Source organism: Heliangelus exortis, chromosome 10, assembly GCF_036169615.1.
Source record: "Heliangelus exortis chromosome 10, bHelExo1.hap1, whole genome shotgun sequence".
Taxonomy (NCBI): Eukaryota; Metazoa; Chordata; class Aves; order Apodiformes; family Trochilidae; genus Heliangelus; species Heliangelus exortis.
Window position 1 is genome coordinate 16421329 of NC_092431.1, and position 15645 is coordinate 16436973.

At 36.6% G+C, this 15645-nt stretch overlaps 1 protein-coding gene across 4 annotated transcripts in view; it reads left to right on the forward strand.

Annotated features, from left to right (window-relative positions):
• OTUD4 (OTU deubiquitinase 4) overlaps positions 1 to 15645 on the forward strand; it is a 32530-nt gene that overhangs the window by 6822 nt on the left and 10063 nt on the right. For 3 of the 4 annotated variants that reach the window (XM_071753734.1, XM_071753737.1, XM_071753736.1), the window contains 12 exons: positions 1897 to 1947; positions 4109 to 4155; positions 5947 to 6019; positions 6491 to 6572; positions 7376 to 7520; positions 9657 to 9714; positions 10076 to 10193; positions 10411 to 10475; positions 12510 to 12610; positions 13109 to 13233; positions 13345 to 13525; positions 14666 to 14831. In XM_071753734.1, coding sequence (XP_071609835.1) covers positions 1897 to 1947; positions 4109 to 4155; positions 5947 to 6019; positions 6491 to 6572; positions 7376 to 7520; positions 9657 to 9714; positions 10076 to 10193; positions 10411 to 10475; positions 12510 to 12610; positions 13109 to 13233; positions 13345 to 13525; positions 14666 to 14831 — 1212 coding nt within the window. Of the gene's footprint in view, positions 1 to 1896; positions 1948 to 4108; positions 4156 to 5946; positions 6020 to 6490; positions 6573 to 7375; positions 7525 to 9656; positions 9715 to 10075; positions 10194 to 10410; positions 10476 to 12509; positions 12611 to 13108; positions 13234 to 13344; positions 13526 to 14665; positions 14832 to 15645 lie in introns of those variants that run through there. The other variant, XM_071753738.1, reaches the window with a different exon arrangement.

A 15645-nucleotide genomic window follows, 5' to 3' on the forward strand; every position in this document is an offset into this window, starting at 1 on the left:
GTGTGTTGTTTCCCCTCTCCATTTCTGGCATCTTCTGGGTAACCACATTTTCAGCCATAGCTCGTTGTACTATCTTGGTCTCCTCCAAACTCCCAGCTCCGTTTTTTTTTTTTTTCCCTCCTTCAGAGTTGATCCAAGTGATAGGATCTTTATCCATTTTTACTATCCTTCTGAAAACCTTTTTCTTTCAGAATAGTTTTTTTCATGTACAGGGTTGAGGTGGTATCTTTTCTCATTTGCTGGTGTTTCTGCTTGCTCAGGTACCTTGTTTAATCTCAGCTGATCTCATTTGTTTCCCTTGTCTCTTACTTTCCCTTGTCTCTTACTATACTTTGTGTTTTCATCTGGAATATGGCATCATTAACTTACTTCTCTTCAAAAAAAAAAAAAAAAAAACCAGCAAAAAACAACCACCAAAACCAGTGTGCCTCCCTCTTTCCTGAGTGTCTTAGTTCTGTTTACTCTTCTGCTTTCTTAGTAGTTGTGCTCTATTGACAGAAATGGGTGGTACTTGCTGAAGTTTCTCTTATCTCTGTCTGTTATAACCATTTCAGCTTTGATTTCTGTCTCTTTCATTCCATTGATATCACTGTAACCAGAGTCCCAGGTTATTGTGTGTAACCACCTTGATTTTCATTCTTATCCTTTCTTGCACTGTTATCTCTGATTGCAGCAGCCTTCTCTTTATTTTTTTTTTAAACTTTCCAGTTTTCTATAAGAACTTTCTGGTGTCCATCCTTTCTTCCTGTATGCATTATTTTAGGTAATTTAATTTTGTCACACCAAACCATCTGCTGTTCATAATAATATTTTATTGATCTATCTTCTAAAATTGTACTTGATTGTTTGTCTAAAAATTGTGTCCAGGCTTTTTCATTCTTCTCATTGTCAAGATTTAAATGAAAAGGCTCTCTGTTAACCCTTCTCCCTTTCCAAAAAGGGGAAGGAAAGAGAATAATAGGGAGAGATACTTGTGGGTTGGAAACTCAATTACACAGCAGATGGGAAATTCAGGAATGCATGGATCAGGATAAAAAGGCAGAAGAATGGACAGATCATCCCATTCTCTAGCAGAAACTATAACATCAAGGCTTACCAGTCCTAGAAGCAGGCACTGACTGAAAAACATGCTGTTAATTCCAGAATGTAATTACTTAGAGAGAGACTTGACTGAAAATTAAAGTGTCTGGAGGGGAAATTGTGTCTGTCCTGCCTCAGACCAGGACACTTATGAACAACACTGTCCAGAGAGGTTTAGAATGGCTGTATCAGACCTTTCAACCTGCTACAGGTCCTGTTTGGGTCCTGCTGGACTTAACTCCTTGCTAAGAACAAGGTGACCTGCTCAGTGGCTGAGGGGAAGGCTGTGGGGGTGTTGTTTACCTGGACTTTAGTAAAGCCTTTGACACTGCATTCTTCTGGAGAAATGGGTTGCTCGGGGCTTGGATGGGCATTTTTTTCACAGGGTGAAAAACTGGCTGGATGGGTGGGCCCAAAGAGTTGTGGTGAACAGAGTTAAATCCTGCTGGTGGCTGCACACAGCATCTTTACCTTCTTACAGATTTCCCATTTGGCTGCTGGATTTTTTAGTTGGTTTATTTCTTTTTTTGTTTGTTTGTGGGTTTTTTGGTTTTGTTTTTTTGCTTTGTTGTGGATTGTGTGGTGACTCCAAAAGCTGGTTATGTGGTTATTTGCTGTAATGTGGAAAATGACAGACCATTTTGACCATTTGTTCCTTCATCCCTCCATCACTTTATATCAGACTGCAAGGTCTGATGGCAGGATGACCTTCCATTTCCAATAGTACATTCCTGTTGGTACAGTTTGTTGTAGACTACGAATTCCATGTGCTATGCAAGTAAAAATAGTTAATTATTAATTTTTTTTTTTTAACAGTTCATTGAGGGGCCATTTGAAGACTATTTAAAATGTTTGGAAAATCCACAGGTATGTTAAATTTGATTTGTAACAGAGGCAGTACTTTTGTTGAGTTTGATGGGTAATTGAATTTTTTTTCCTCACAAATGTCTTTGACTGAGCTCAAGAGCTGTTTGAAGTTGATGGGTAATTGATTTTTTTTTCCTAACAAATGTCTTTGACTGAGCTTAAGAGCTGTTTGAAGTATGTGAAAATTTATTTTTAAGCGTGTACTCTATTGTAAAATGATTTTGTGAGCTTTTGTGTGTCTTGATGTAAGCCTCTTCTTCTTCAGAATTGTATCCCAACATTTCTAGTCTCTGCAAATGGCAACAAAAATAGCATGGCCAGCTTTATCTTGAAAGCAGCTTTGAATAAAGGCCTGAAAGCTTAGGTGGTGAAAAGACAGCTCCTGGTGTAAGAGATGCTATGAGCAGTAACCACGGGCTCTTAGGAAGATACTGATTTGAAGCAAAATTATTATTTCCCCCCCCAGAATTTGTTTTTAGTGTTTTTATTAGGGAGTTAACCATTTAGGGTAAACTAAATGTCAGATGAGGGAGAGAGGGAAGAGGACCGAGAACTATCTAGTGCAACCCTGTAAAATCTGTTGGGTTTTTTAAAGCAATTTTACATAAATGTTATTAAATTTTACTCTCTGAGAAAGTAAAGCATGACTTTTGTTTATTTCTTTTCCCTGCCATGTCTAGAAGATCCCTATTTAGAAAGACTAAGCACATGGTTGTTCATTTCAGTTTCCAAAATGAATGGTGGAAGGGGGAAAAGGATGGATATTAGCCTATACTATGTTTGTCTTGCTTTTATTCCAGGATTTTTAAATGCAAAGCTTTGTTAATCAAATCATGAGATGCTATGCTAAATGGTAAATCACACCATTTTCCAGTAGAATTTATGCTGCACTGAACTATGCCAGTGCTCATGGTTTGCAGCACTGCATGTGTAGGGAAAATGTTTTTCCATACACAGCTGCTGATTTTCAAAAGATATTTTTGAAGTAGCTTTTTTACATGATCAGATAAATTAATACTAAATTACTCTGTATGTTAAAATTGTTAGAATGTAAAAAAATTTTTTAAAAAAATCATGCTGCTGCAAATTTTAGCAACCCAAGCTTAATTTGAGTTGTTTTTAATGTGGTAAGAAGTTTAAAAAAAAAAAAAAAAAAAAGTAAAAAAAACCCAAGCACAACAGAAGCACCCCAACTACCAAACAACCACTTGCCAAAAAAATCAATCAATCAAACAAAAAAACAATTGAGAAACCACACCAAACCAGAAACAGGCAAACCCAAACCACACTGCATCCAGTCTCATCATAGTGGAGCACAGTACAGCAGGCAGGAAGGCAGCTGGAAACAACAACTTCTGGTTTTCTATTATTTGAGTCTGTATTATTGTGTTACAGACATTTCATTGTTTAGAAGCTGTGCAGGGCAGCTTTCTTTTTGGTCTTTCTTTGGGTATCCATATACAGCACTCCTCATGCAAGCAGCAACTCTGACAAGTTTATTTTGGGTGTCTGGAAGTGGTAAGTCTACTTGTGTGTTGGAGCACTTCACAAGACTGTGGCAAGATCCCTCTATGGAAGTTATCTGTGTTTTAGTCATAAGAGTTAAATCTCAAAGTTATCATAGAATTGCTTAGGCTGGAAAAGACCTTGTTGTTCTTCCAGTTCATCTATAACTAGAGGCCCATGAAACCAGACAGTTTTGAAAGTAGAGAGTGACATTTTTAAAAGCACTGCAACTAATTTTGACTTTTTTTTTTTTTTTTTCCTAAAGTCACTTCTGAAAAGCTAGACTGCTGGTTGTTTAGCAAAAGAAAAAAAAAATGTAAAAACCACTATATCACCTTACAAAATCATAGTCTTAGGTGCTTGATTTGCTTCTGTGTGATTGTTCTGGGTTCTCTCAGTTTTCATACAGTTCCATTTCTAGTTTGGGAAAATACTCTTCTAGTTTATGCCCTTTAACCACTTTACTGGAATAATTACTCTTATTTCAAAAAAGCCTTCAAATGGAATCAAAGTGTCTTGGCTGAACACCAGACTCAGTGTTACTGTATGGTTTTTTGACAATGATTTATTGCTTCTCTTAAATCCACATGTGAGGAAGTACAGTAATTGTATGTGTGTTTGAATTTAATTTTCTTTTTCTTTTTTTTCTATATAGGAATGGGTTGGACAAGTAGAAATAAGTGCCCTTTCTCTTATGTACAAGTAAGAAAGCCTTTCAATATGTTTTATTGAGATCAGTTGTTTTGCTAGTAGATCAGCTGGAATAGCAAAGATGGAATTGCATGTTACAATTCTATGTAGTTCTCCAGAAGATTACAAATATGTTTTGAAAATTGCATCTCTCAAGGTATTAAATAAAAGCAGAAAACTGAGCTCTGAAAATAACAGGCTGGTTATTTGTATACAAATTTCCAATAATGTCACACACCTCACCTGCACAACTAATTGTGGGTAAGGTCATAAAGGTTGAATTTTGTTAATTTTCATGTCTTAATTTTTCTCTTAAGAATGGTATTCTTCCTATTTCTCACAAAGGCTTTAACATTAACCCTACTGCTAAGCTGCAGGCTGTACCCATTTCTTTATTATCTCTGTATGAATGCCCTGGTGCAGCTTAGTGCTCTTAAGTATTGCAGGCTGGATCCTGGAAAGCCAATCTCAGACCTGTCCTGGTATGAGTTGCACATACTGATGGTGGACTCCTGTTACTTACTCTCTTGTCTGTATAAATTTCCCCTTTTCTGCTTTTTTAGTATAGATGAAACAGTCCAACTCCATGACTGGTGATGTTTTGAGCTTTGCTTAGGAAATATTTTGGTCTTGTGCATAGATAAACACTCCTCTTGGTGATGAACAGTTTCGCTTATGAAGTGTAATCCTACCTATTTTTTGACAAAGTGGTGTGCAAGCAATATGCTGGGTATTTGTAATTGCTTTCTAATTATTGTGCAAGGGAATGAGCTGTGTATAGTAGTGTGCTTTGAGTGAGTCTGAGCTGTGGAATTATTACTTATTCTGAGTTGCTGTAGAAAGTTGTGTGTTGTTTTTTGCTTTTTTTTTTTTTTTTTTAAACCCAAAGCTTGCACCTGTGAATATACTTAGTCATTTTGCAAGACTAATAAAGCTCTTGCTTGTGTGAAGAAGGAAGATTCTGGTTGCAGTGATAGGTTGCTGAGCAAAGAAATCAAAGGGAATATTGAGTATAAAAGAGAGAGAGAACATAATCAAATTTAAGATCCTAACAGAGATGGATAGTAGTCTTTCAGTTTTTAGGAAATAAAAAAATTGCGTGGCTTGTCAGTATGAGTTGGGTATTTTAATTTATTTGTTCCTTTATAGCCAGTTCAACTTTTCATACTTTTTAATCAAATAAGCTAAAAAAAATAATTGTGTGGAATGTAAATGCTGGAGTTGATTAACTGTATTAGCTCAAGTCTTCATTTATAGTATTCGTAATCTTTTTCAGTGTGATGAGATACCCAAACCTAGTTTGCAATGATAAAATTTTTCTAAACCTGTTTAGAAAAACTATATTAGACAGCTACCCAGAACCAGAAGGGTTCTTGCACCCATGTAGTCCCTCTGCCACTACAGATTGATCCTCAGCCATTTCTCACTTTCTGGAGAAATGGAACCACTGTTCCCTGTCTCTCTTTGTAAAACCTGCTCTTCATTCTGCTGTGTTTCCAAATGGCCCAGTATAATGAGTTTCTCCAGGACTGGAGAACCATCATCCTTCCAGACACAGCTCCAGCAGGTGGTTTCTGGGAATTTGTTACACTTGTTGTGCATGTTGTGCCAGCACATCTTTTTCTCGTGTATTCTTTCATAAAAGCAAAACTTTTTTGACGAGTTTTGATGTACTCATCTTCCTCACTATCTTTTTCCACTAGGTGTTTTCTGTGGTTATGCATGTACTTGACTTGAACAGTCCAGTTTTTTAATTGATATTAATTTTAAAATGAATTCTTAACTGCTACCTTTTTCCCTCAGGAAAGATTTCATAATATACCGGGAACCAAATGCTTCTCCTTCACATGTAACTGAAAATGGCTTTTCCGATAAGGTAAAAGAACCCAATAAATTATGGCTAATGTGAAAGGCTGAATTAAGTCTGCTTTATAAATAGCAAGGAGTTTTGTGCTACTTTTAGTACTCTCTACAGTGAAACATTCTAAAAAACTCAATTTTAACTATTCCTTTTGTATTTAAGGCAGCTATTCTGTTAATACATGTAGCACTTGCTTTTAAATAAAGATTTGGAGTGTGGTATATTTTCCTAATAATCTAAAATTTTGGAAAAACCATTTTTTCAGGTGTAAACTCGCTTAACTACCTCTGTCTTAAATTCTTTTTGACTTTTGGTCAATTTTTTTTTGTCTAAAGTGTATCCACTAAATTGTGATAATTTTGTTAATACTTGGAGATTGTGGGAGATGAAGCACATTGACACATTAAACTGAAATACAAAGGCAGTGCTCATAAGAAAAATCAAATGAGATGCAAAACCTAAAGTATCTGTGGTTTTTTTTAATAGGTGTTGCTCTGCTTCTCAAATGGAAACCACTATGATATTGTTTATCCCATAGAGTATTCAGAAAAGGCTGCTCTGTGCCAATGTAAGTATTATGCTGATTAATTAAAAGCATGGGTTTTTACCAAATATCTTAAGATACCAGCATCAGATTTCAGGAAATGGTGCTGTATGAAAGTTGATTATACTAATTCTTTCCTAGCTTAGTTTTCCATTTGAATTATCAATGACTATGACTGGGGGAGAACAGGGTTCTAAATGTGTTCTGATTGCTGACAAAGCAGGCTGCATACCAAGAGGTGAAGACTCACCTGCCTCTTTGAGTGGTCTAATGTAAACAGAAAATATTAGTGTACTTGTTTAGTTGGTTGCATTGTCTCTGGTCAGCATTCTGGTTTTAATTTTGGATTCTGGACTATATTAGCAAACTAACAGTTTTTCTTAAAGTTATCCTTGCATGTGTTACTTGTCACAGAAATTGTGGGGTTGTACATGTGAAAAATAACTGGCTTCATGGATTATTCTTTCCTTTTACTAGACTGCAGAAATTAGGGCCAAAGGTCCTAATTAGGTTTCATGGGTCACTGTGACAATCACTACAAGGGTCCTCATTCTTCATGAAATTTCTGTCTGTGTGCAGAGTTACAAGGTTAAGGCCAAATTTTCTTGGTCAGAAGAGACCTGATCTTTAGGGATTTCATGCATACCCATTAAGCCATAGTAGCTGCAGCCAGTTTTGCTTCTAATGCCTTCAGTGTTGCAGTTAACACATCAAAATGCTTGACTGCTTTGATTGAAGTAATTTGGAATGCATCTGTAATGGTGGCATAAAATCTCATTTACCTTATGATCGATTTCACCCTTCCACTTTCTTCTTTTCTTCCCCAGCTCTGCTGTATGAATTGCTTTATGAGAAAGTATTTGATACAGATGTAAAGAAAATCATAGCAGAACTTAGTGCTGTTGGTGGGACAGAGGAAAGTAATGGTAGCAGTGAAGTATCTGCTTCAGATTCAGAAGATGACAACTACAGGTAAATGAGATTTAAAAATGCTGCCTGTGAGCAGCATGTGTTAAATGACTTCTGAATTTCTGATGGGTAGTAGAATCTGACACTTGGGCTTGAGTACCTTTACCAGTTATTAAAGGAAAGAAACACAGAGAGGCAAGGCTAGGACTATGAAAGAATGAGATGTGTTGGCTTCACTTGTACTTAAAGGCTGGGTTCTGGTTTCTCTGTTTTTCATGCATTCTAGCTTTGGGTCTCTCTACATCACGGAATATTGTCATTCCAATGGGTGTTTTCTCCTGTTTAAAACATCAGAATTCCCCAAAAACTGTCACTGAGCCAGCTGGGTGTAGTAAAAACTACTTGAGAATTAATTACATGGCTTGCTCTTACAACTGAGTAGTTACAGGAATCTAATCCAACTTGTGTTGCTTCCACATCTGGGGGCTGAAATGCCTGCTTGAGATGTAGCTAGTGGAGCTAGCTAGTTATATACAGATATAACTTGCTGTATTTATTTCCTTGAACTTTATGAAGTGATTATATTTATGGGTTTGTACTCCTTTTGCTGGACTGGGATGCTGTAGCTAGCTTTGAGAGTTTGACCTTTGATTGCTTTTGCCCAGTAAAGCTTTCACAATGCCATTTTTGCCTTTACATATGGACATTTTGTCATAGAATCATCACAGTTGGAAAGGACCTTCAAGATCATTGAGCCCATCTGTCAGTCCTACACCACCTTAACCACTGAATTGTCTCCCAAAGCACCACAGCCACCTGTTTTCTGCATACTTCCAGGGATGATGACTCCACCAGTTCCCTGGGCAGCCTGTTCCAATGCTTTACCACTCTTTCAGTGAAGAAATTTTTCCTAATATCTAATCTGAACCTCCCTGGTGCAACTTGCACCCATTGCTTTTGTGCTTAATACTATTCTTAAAACCTTGGCTTGTGTGAAATTCCATTGAAGCCATGGAGATTATTCTATATCAGTGCATCTTGTCCCCTCCTTCTGCTGAATGTCATTCAAGTCCTTTCTGGGGGCTCTGCTGTAGGCCTGAGGAAGAAGAAATTCTTTGTGATGTTGGGAGCTGATTTTTTATTATTTTTTTCCCCCCCATGCTGAAAACAGCAGAAAAGATGATGGGAATCACCACAGAAAGAAAAGCAAGTTCTGAAAAAGGGATTAGCTTCCTTTCTTGTTTAGAGAAAAATAGTCAGGAACCTTTCCAATTAAAAGTCAAAGTATTTCTGGTTCAGGCAACAATTACTGTAATTAAATGTCACAGAGTGGAAACCTTTATTCTTCTCTGCTCTTGAAGGTGTCCTGGGCACCCAGCACCTTTGTAAATGAAGGTCATATACTCACTTGAGACTGTCAGACTCAATGTTTATGATTTAAACTGTATGATGCAAGAGTTAGATAGTATATGTGATTCCTGGCCTGGTTAACAGAAATGACACTTTGGTGTCTTAATGTCTTAAATTTTTTGCTGAAGTTGACTGTTTGTTCAATCACCTAGTTTTCCAGAATATGTTTTTTGTTTTATAAATGTGATTCAGTTACGTTGTTACTAAACATAATAGTTTCATTTGGTTTTGGGAAATGTTAATGCTGAGGGTTGCCTGCAGCTGCTGGAGGGAAAAAATACTTTTTTCTCTGCAGAAAGTAATTTTTCAGTTCTGTCAAGTGTAGAAAATAAGAGTAAATTAGAGTGTCTGATGCCAGTTAATTAAAGGGAGGTTTTTTCCATTTTGAGTTGTTTTTTTTTAAAAATTATTTTTAATATGTGCGTTTCCTGTATTTTGATTGCATAGCTGCAAAAATTTTAGAGGATTTTTTTCCCCCTTGCCTACCCCCGCTTTTTTTCCTTAAGTGATGGCCAAGTCATTGCACATAAGTCATACAACCTAAAACTTGTATTTAGAAGCAAACAAACAAAGTTATTTTTAGCTTTATAAGACATAGAAATGTAGTTCTTGATTTAGACTTCTCTTTTTCATTTTAAGAGATGAAGGTATTCTGTGGTATGTTTATTGTGGAAAAACATGCATAGAGTGGTTGTTCCAGGATTTTTATCCATTTCCAAGATGTTTCTTGCCTGATTTCCAGGCCTTGTTAATACTGTATTACCACAGCACACTTTTGTATTTTTGCAGAAGTAAAGCTGCAACAGTTAGTGATATGAATGGATTGAAGTCTCTTTCTGGCAACAAGGTATTTATATGTTAAGATTTTTCTTCCTAATAACTTGTACTCTGTTATTTTTCGCTGTTTCACGTTTGTGAGAGAATCTTGAATTTCTATTTTTTCTAACATGTAATAGCTTAAGAACTGCTTATTTCTTTGAAAAGTAATGTTTGCTTCTGATGTGCCAAAAGGTTGATTGTGTCCTTTTTAATACTGCTGAATTTTTAGTTTGTTCTGGTATTGTTAAAAGAGCACCACAGAACTATTTTTTTTCAAAGCTCTTTATGCTTTATGTATTTGAGTTTAAAGCTTGAGAACTGACTGAAAAGTGGAAAACTGTACATCTTTATGCATTTTACTGTTAAGCACTTTATTCTGTTTTATACAGCACCTTAAGAGTAATGGGAATCCTACCTTGTTGGTCTTACCTAAAAAAGTTCTTAAATCGCTCAACCCATCAGTTTACAGAAATGTGGAATATGAAGTTTGGCTCCAATCCAAATGGGGTAAGTAGCCAAATATTTAGAAGCTGCAGCTTTTGCAAGCTGATGTGTAAAGTGAACCCTGTTGAAGATCAGTGGTGCATAGAAATGGCAGTTTGGGCTTAAGCAGTGGTCTTCCTCACATCAGTCAGTGCAGATTTAGGGTATTTGTACTGTTCCAGGAAAGCAACTCTCTTGGTGTATTTAACCTAACAGTGTATTACTGCTCATGTCTTTACAGATCAGCAAAAACAAGATTTTTCTATTGCTGCTGGTATGCAATACTCAGTTGGAGATAAATGTAAAGTAAGTACTATTGAATTACAGTTTGTAGAGATTAACATTTTGCTCAAGATGCCAATTTTCCCCCTTTGTTAATTGTTTTGATGTATAACTGCTATTTTTTTTAAATATGCTTTGCTTATGCATTCAACTGTGCATATGCTCATTTAATTGTTGGCAGTGTTGATGACTTAAAGCCATACATGTAGAAAAATAGAGCACCTGATCAGTGCAACTTAATTGCATTAAAAAGTCTTAAGGTTAACTTGAAGAGTCTATTTAATAGGATGTCTATAAACCTTCAGGTTAGGTTTGAGCAGTCTGGCCTCTGTGGTGTGTCCTTGCCTGGAGTGGTGGTAGAGTGCTGGCTGTGTGTGAGAAGGAGCTGCATTTAGGGCATTTCACTTGGTTCAGGCTAAACTCTGCTCTTCTCTTGATGGGATCCTTAAGCTCAGTAGCAATTCCTGTGATGTGCAAAAGTGTGAGGTGGGTCTGTTTCTCCATAGCATCTTTTGCTGATGGCTGCACATGCTTTATCATCATACTGCTGCATGATAAGTTTTTAGTGTGCTTAGAGTTGCACAAAGAAAGAAATTTTGGTGTTTTCTGTCCTACAAGCTTTTCTTTGGAGAGACCAAAATCAAGCATCATAGTTTCATGTATTTATGATTAACTCTGGAGATAGTGACCAGTGTTTGTGAATTGGCTTTGTACCAATCTCATTGCTTTCAAGTGATGGAACACAGCTTTTCTTTGGTTACTGCAGATCCTAAAGATCTGAAGTTTTGGGCAATTCTTCCTCTTGAAGTGTTCAAGTTACAAAAAGTTACACATTTGCTCTTTAAATTCTATTAATTTGTGGTATGTATTGCTGCCTCAAAAAATAAGATTTGCTATTAAATCCTGTAGTACTCATATTTTAAAATCTCCTTTGTTGTGTTAACTAAACTGGTGGTGCTTGGTTAAATATGGTCCTTTCCAGGAGACTTGACTGTTTGTTTAAATTATTAATATTAATGTGACAACATTCAGTTAGGTTTATCATGAAAAATGTGGGCTCTTTAAGTTGGTACTTTTAAAATTTGTGTAATGGAATTAAGTATAGCAAATAAATGGCAGGAAAAACACATCTCCAAATTTTTTTTAAAAAACCCAACAAACCCAATACCTGCAAACCTCCAAAACTCTACACAAAGCACAAACCAAAACCTAATATGGAGTTGATTGTTGCTTAATAGTACAGGCTTAAAATTTATATTTAAGACCCTGAGGCTGTGTTGTGTAGTAGTTACTAAAGGGTACAGATAGTAGAAAAACCTCTGGTAATTAACATAATCTCTGTGCCAAGTTTTGTGTGTACATGGCAAGGCAGTAAATATATGGGATGCAAAACATGGGAAGAGGAAATAAATAGTGAAAAGTGGAGTTTACCAGATTAATGTAACTGGAAAGACAAATGTTGTAGCAGAACATTATGAAATTTATATTATATGTAATAGAAGAGTTTTAAGAACATGGAATGTCAGACAAATAACAACTGTGATCATGTCTGCACACCTTCTGTAGTTGTTTTAAAAAAGTTTCTGAAGAATAAATGCAGAAATAATTGGTGTTCAGAGTGTCTTAGTTAAACTAAATGTCACCAAACTGTTAGTAATGAGTTTTGTTTGCATGGATTTTAACAAGGAAAGGCTTTGGGGTTTATTCTAAGAGAAATTTTTTCAGTAAAGCTTAGAAGTCTTGATCTACTGATTACTTTTAACTTTGTGTAGTTTTAAAAGCTGTGTTCCACTAAATAGTGACCAGGCTTCTGTTTGTGCAGGGTTTTTTGTTGGTGGTGGTGTTTCCTTTAGTATTTTTATTTCTTTTTGAAGAAGTGATATGGCTGGAAGATTTGGTTTTGATACATTTACTGAATTATGTGGTTTTTATTTCTTAAGTCTTGTTACCCAGGGGAGAAGTTCTGTTTTTAATGTTGCTGATACTTTAAATAGTGTCAATACCCTCCCGTTGTCTTCTTTGAAGCTAATGCACATTTTTCTTACTCTTTTTCTATAGGTGCGCTTAGACCATAATGGGAAATTTTATAATGCCCATATTCAAGAAGTTTGTTCAGAGAATGGGCCAGTTGTAGTATTTGTAGAAGAGCTTGGAGCAAAGTAAGTGTTTAAACTCAATTGGAAAAGAATGTGAAGCTGAGCCTTGGTAATGGCAGCATTACTTCAGAGTTAATTTCAGCCCCTGGAATGTATCTATTTATTCAATTGAAGCAGTACTGCCACAAGGTTGTTAAGAAAACAATATGCTAAAGAAAATAATGTATTACAGAGTTGACATCTATTGCAGTGTTTGTGATAAGTTCATCTGTTGTATATTGCTTTTTCTGATTATTTGCCTTTTCTGTCTGCCCCAAAGGCATTGAAATACTCACTTAACAAATGGCTGATGGTTCTTTACTGGCTAAATTTACATCTACACTGGCTAAGTTTACATCTTCTTTTGCATATTGCTTGAGTGTAATCATAAGGAGGACTTTGAGTGCAACGTTCTAAAAAATGGCAAGATCTGCCAGTCTTAGTAAACATGTGCTATTAATGTGTGCATGCTCCAGTCTGGTCTTTGAGATAATTTTCCCTCCCTGATTCCTTGTTTTGTAGGCATGCTGTCTCACTGAAGAGCCTTAAACCTCTTCCACAGGCCTCTCCTATGGAGGGCTGGAACACTGTGCCAGGGAAGAAGATAAAAAAGTTTTTCTCTACATGGGGGCAGAATGCTCAGCCCGGTAGGATTGTACCTGTCTTTGTGTGGCAGAATCTTCATTGTCAGATGTTTTGTCCCAAAGAGCTTTAAAAAAAATTATTTAAAAATACATCTTTTTACATTTTTATTGCAGATGCAGATTGCAGAGGGCCCAAGAATCAGAGCAAGTCAATAAAACCCCAGTCAGCTCTACCTCCTCGACTTCAGCATACTGTGGGCACCAGGCAGCATCAGTTCTTGTGTTCTGGACCCCAACCTCCTCAGACCTCAGCTGAGCAAAAAACTCCAGGCAGGAGTCCTTCCCAAACTGTAAGGTAAAACTGCAAATAACATCTTACTTATCTTGAACTCTATCTGAGTTTCCTGGAGCCCAGATAAATGCTTCAGGTGCTTCCAACATGCACTTTTGAAATGTGTTGCCATTTATTTCTGAAGTTTTCCAAGTCCTTAAGGATGGTGGGTGTTGTTTTTTTGGGGTTTTTTGTTTTGTTTGCATCTTCTTTTTGTTTTTTCTTCTTTTTTTGCTTGTGGATTATTTTGTTGTTTGTTTTTTTTGTGGTTGGGGGTTTCTGGTTTTCTGGTTGAGGTGAAGTAATGTTGCATGTAGAGCTTCTTGAGCACGACCACTATCTTCCCTCAGCTTCTGCAGAACCTGTCATGGAGGACTGCATCATATTATTGCTGATCATTTGGGGTACAAGAACTGCATTTATTAGTTGTGATTTTTTTTGATTCATTGTGCTGCTACATCAGAGTCTGTTTTCATCATTGCCACTTCTCTGTCCTGACTAGGAGACAATTCCATACTTGGCTAAAACCTGAAATTCTTTAAAGTCTGTAGATTCTGTCACTTTCTTTATTCTAACTCCTTGTGGAATAAAAGGGGTTTCTTTGGAGTCTGCCTCATGCAACACTTCAGGACATTTTTTATTACCTCTTTAACCTAAATACATGAGTATCCTCAAAAGTTTGGTTAAGTAATTCAGAAAGCTGAAACAGTGATGTTAATCTTGTGTAGTTATGCTTCAAATGTTAAAAATTATAATTCATTTTCCCTTTTGTTGTATTTACCAAAGCAATTGTCCCCAGCTTTCTCTTGCAAGCTCACAGCTGGTGGAGGGGTGGTCAGTTCTCAGCTGGCACAGAAACAGAGTAGATCACTTGATGTAGAGATGGGATTTTCAACTGCTGTTTATGATCTGTTACCATTTGTTATAAAGTTTAGCAAAATTGTGTTGAAGTGAATAAATCACAGACAAAATTCTTTCCCTTCCTTAAGTTTTCTGTGTTTGGATATCTTGCAATGGGCAGGAAGGGATCTGAGCTATAATCATGGAAGCAGTGCTATGTAATTATGTTCTTTCTTCCTTCTGAATCACGAGTTTGTATTGCATTTGATACTGGTGATAACTGAATTTCTTTGTCTAAGTTGTCCTGTTTCTTTTCCTTCACAGAAAACCAGAGAGGGAGAGGACTGAGGATGTGAACCATGGCAGCAGAGATTGTAACTACTTTGGTTTGTCTCCAGAGGAACGCTGGGAGAAGCAGGCCATAGAGGAGTCTCGTTCACTGTATGAGATCCAGCAGAGGGATGAACAGGCTTTTCCTGCTCTTTCCAATGTAGGTTTTTTGTTGTAATTAATGGTGCATTCTTCATGCTGGTCTGCGAATCTTTAATTAGCAATTGTTAGTTCATTGTCTCTGCAATACAATTAAAAGTTAAGAATATTTTCTTCACACGGACTTGCTGTGTGGAAAGATGTGAATCTACAAAATTTATATATTCAAGATAAGATGCTTACCTAGTAGTTTCTCTGTGGAATAATTTGTCCACCACACACAGATGTAAATAGGGTGAAATTGTGAGCTTCAGAAGCCATGGGCTGCTTTTTTCACCTTCCTCCTCTCTTTGGAAGGCTTTGCATACCCCTACAGTTACTCATATGTTGTCTTTATCTTTTATCTCCTCCTCTTTGAGGAGAGAAATTGCTCTGAAATTTAACTTTGCTGTGAAACAGCTCAGTAGAATGACACTGTGGTGCTTGAATTAATACAAGTGACTAGGTGATTGTTTCTGATTTGGTTCACATAAAACCTCTTTTATTTATAAGTGACTTTTCTTTTTAGCTTGAGACTTTAGTGATACAAGATGTCTGGTGTCATAAGTAATGCAAATTCTTTCTCTGACTTGCTCTTTTTCTGTTGTGGAGCTGAGCTGGCTTCAGTGGACTTGTCTATGTCTGAGCCTTTGGAGTATGAGAGATTTTTCTACTAATGCAGTTTTTAAAGTGGATTGGAGTCTCAGTACATCCAGGGATCAAGCAGATCCTGTGTAAAGAGCTGCTGTCTAGGTCACATTGAAATTCTAGAGATGTGTGAGGCTTTTTGGGTTTAAATCCAAGGCAAACAGAAACAAACCAGGCTGGGAAGAATG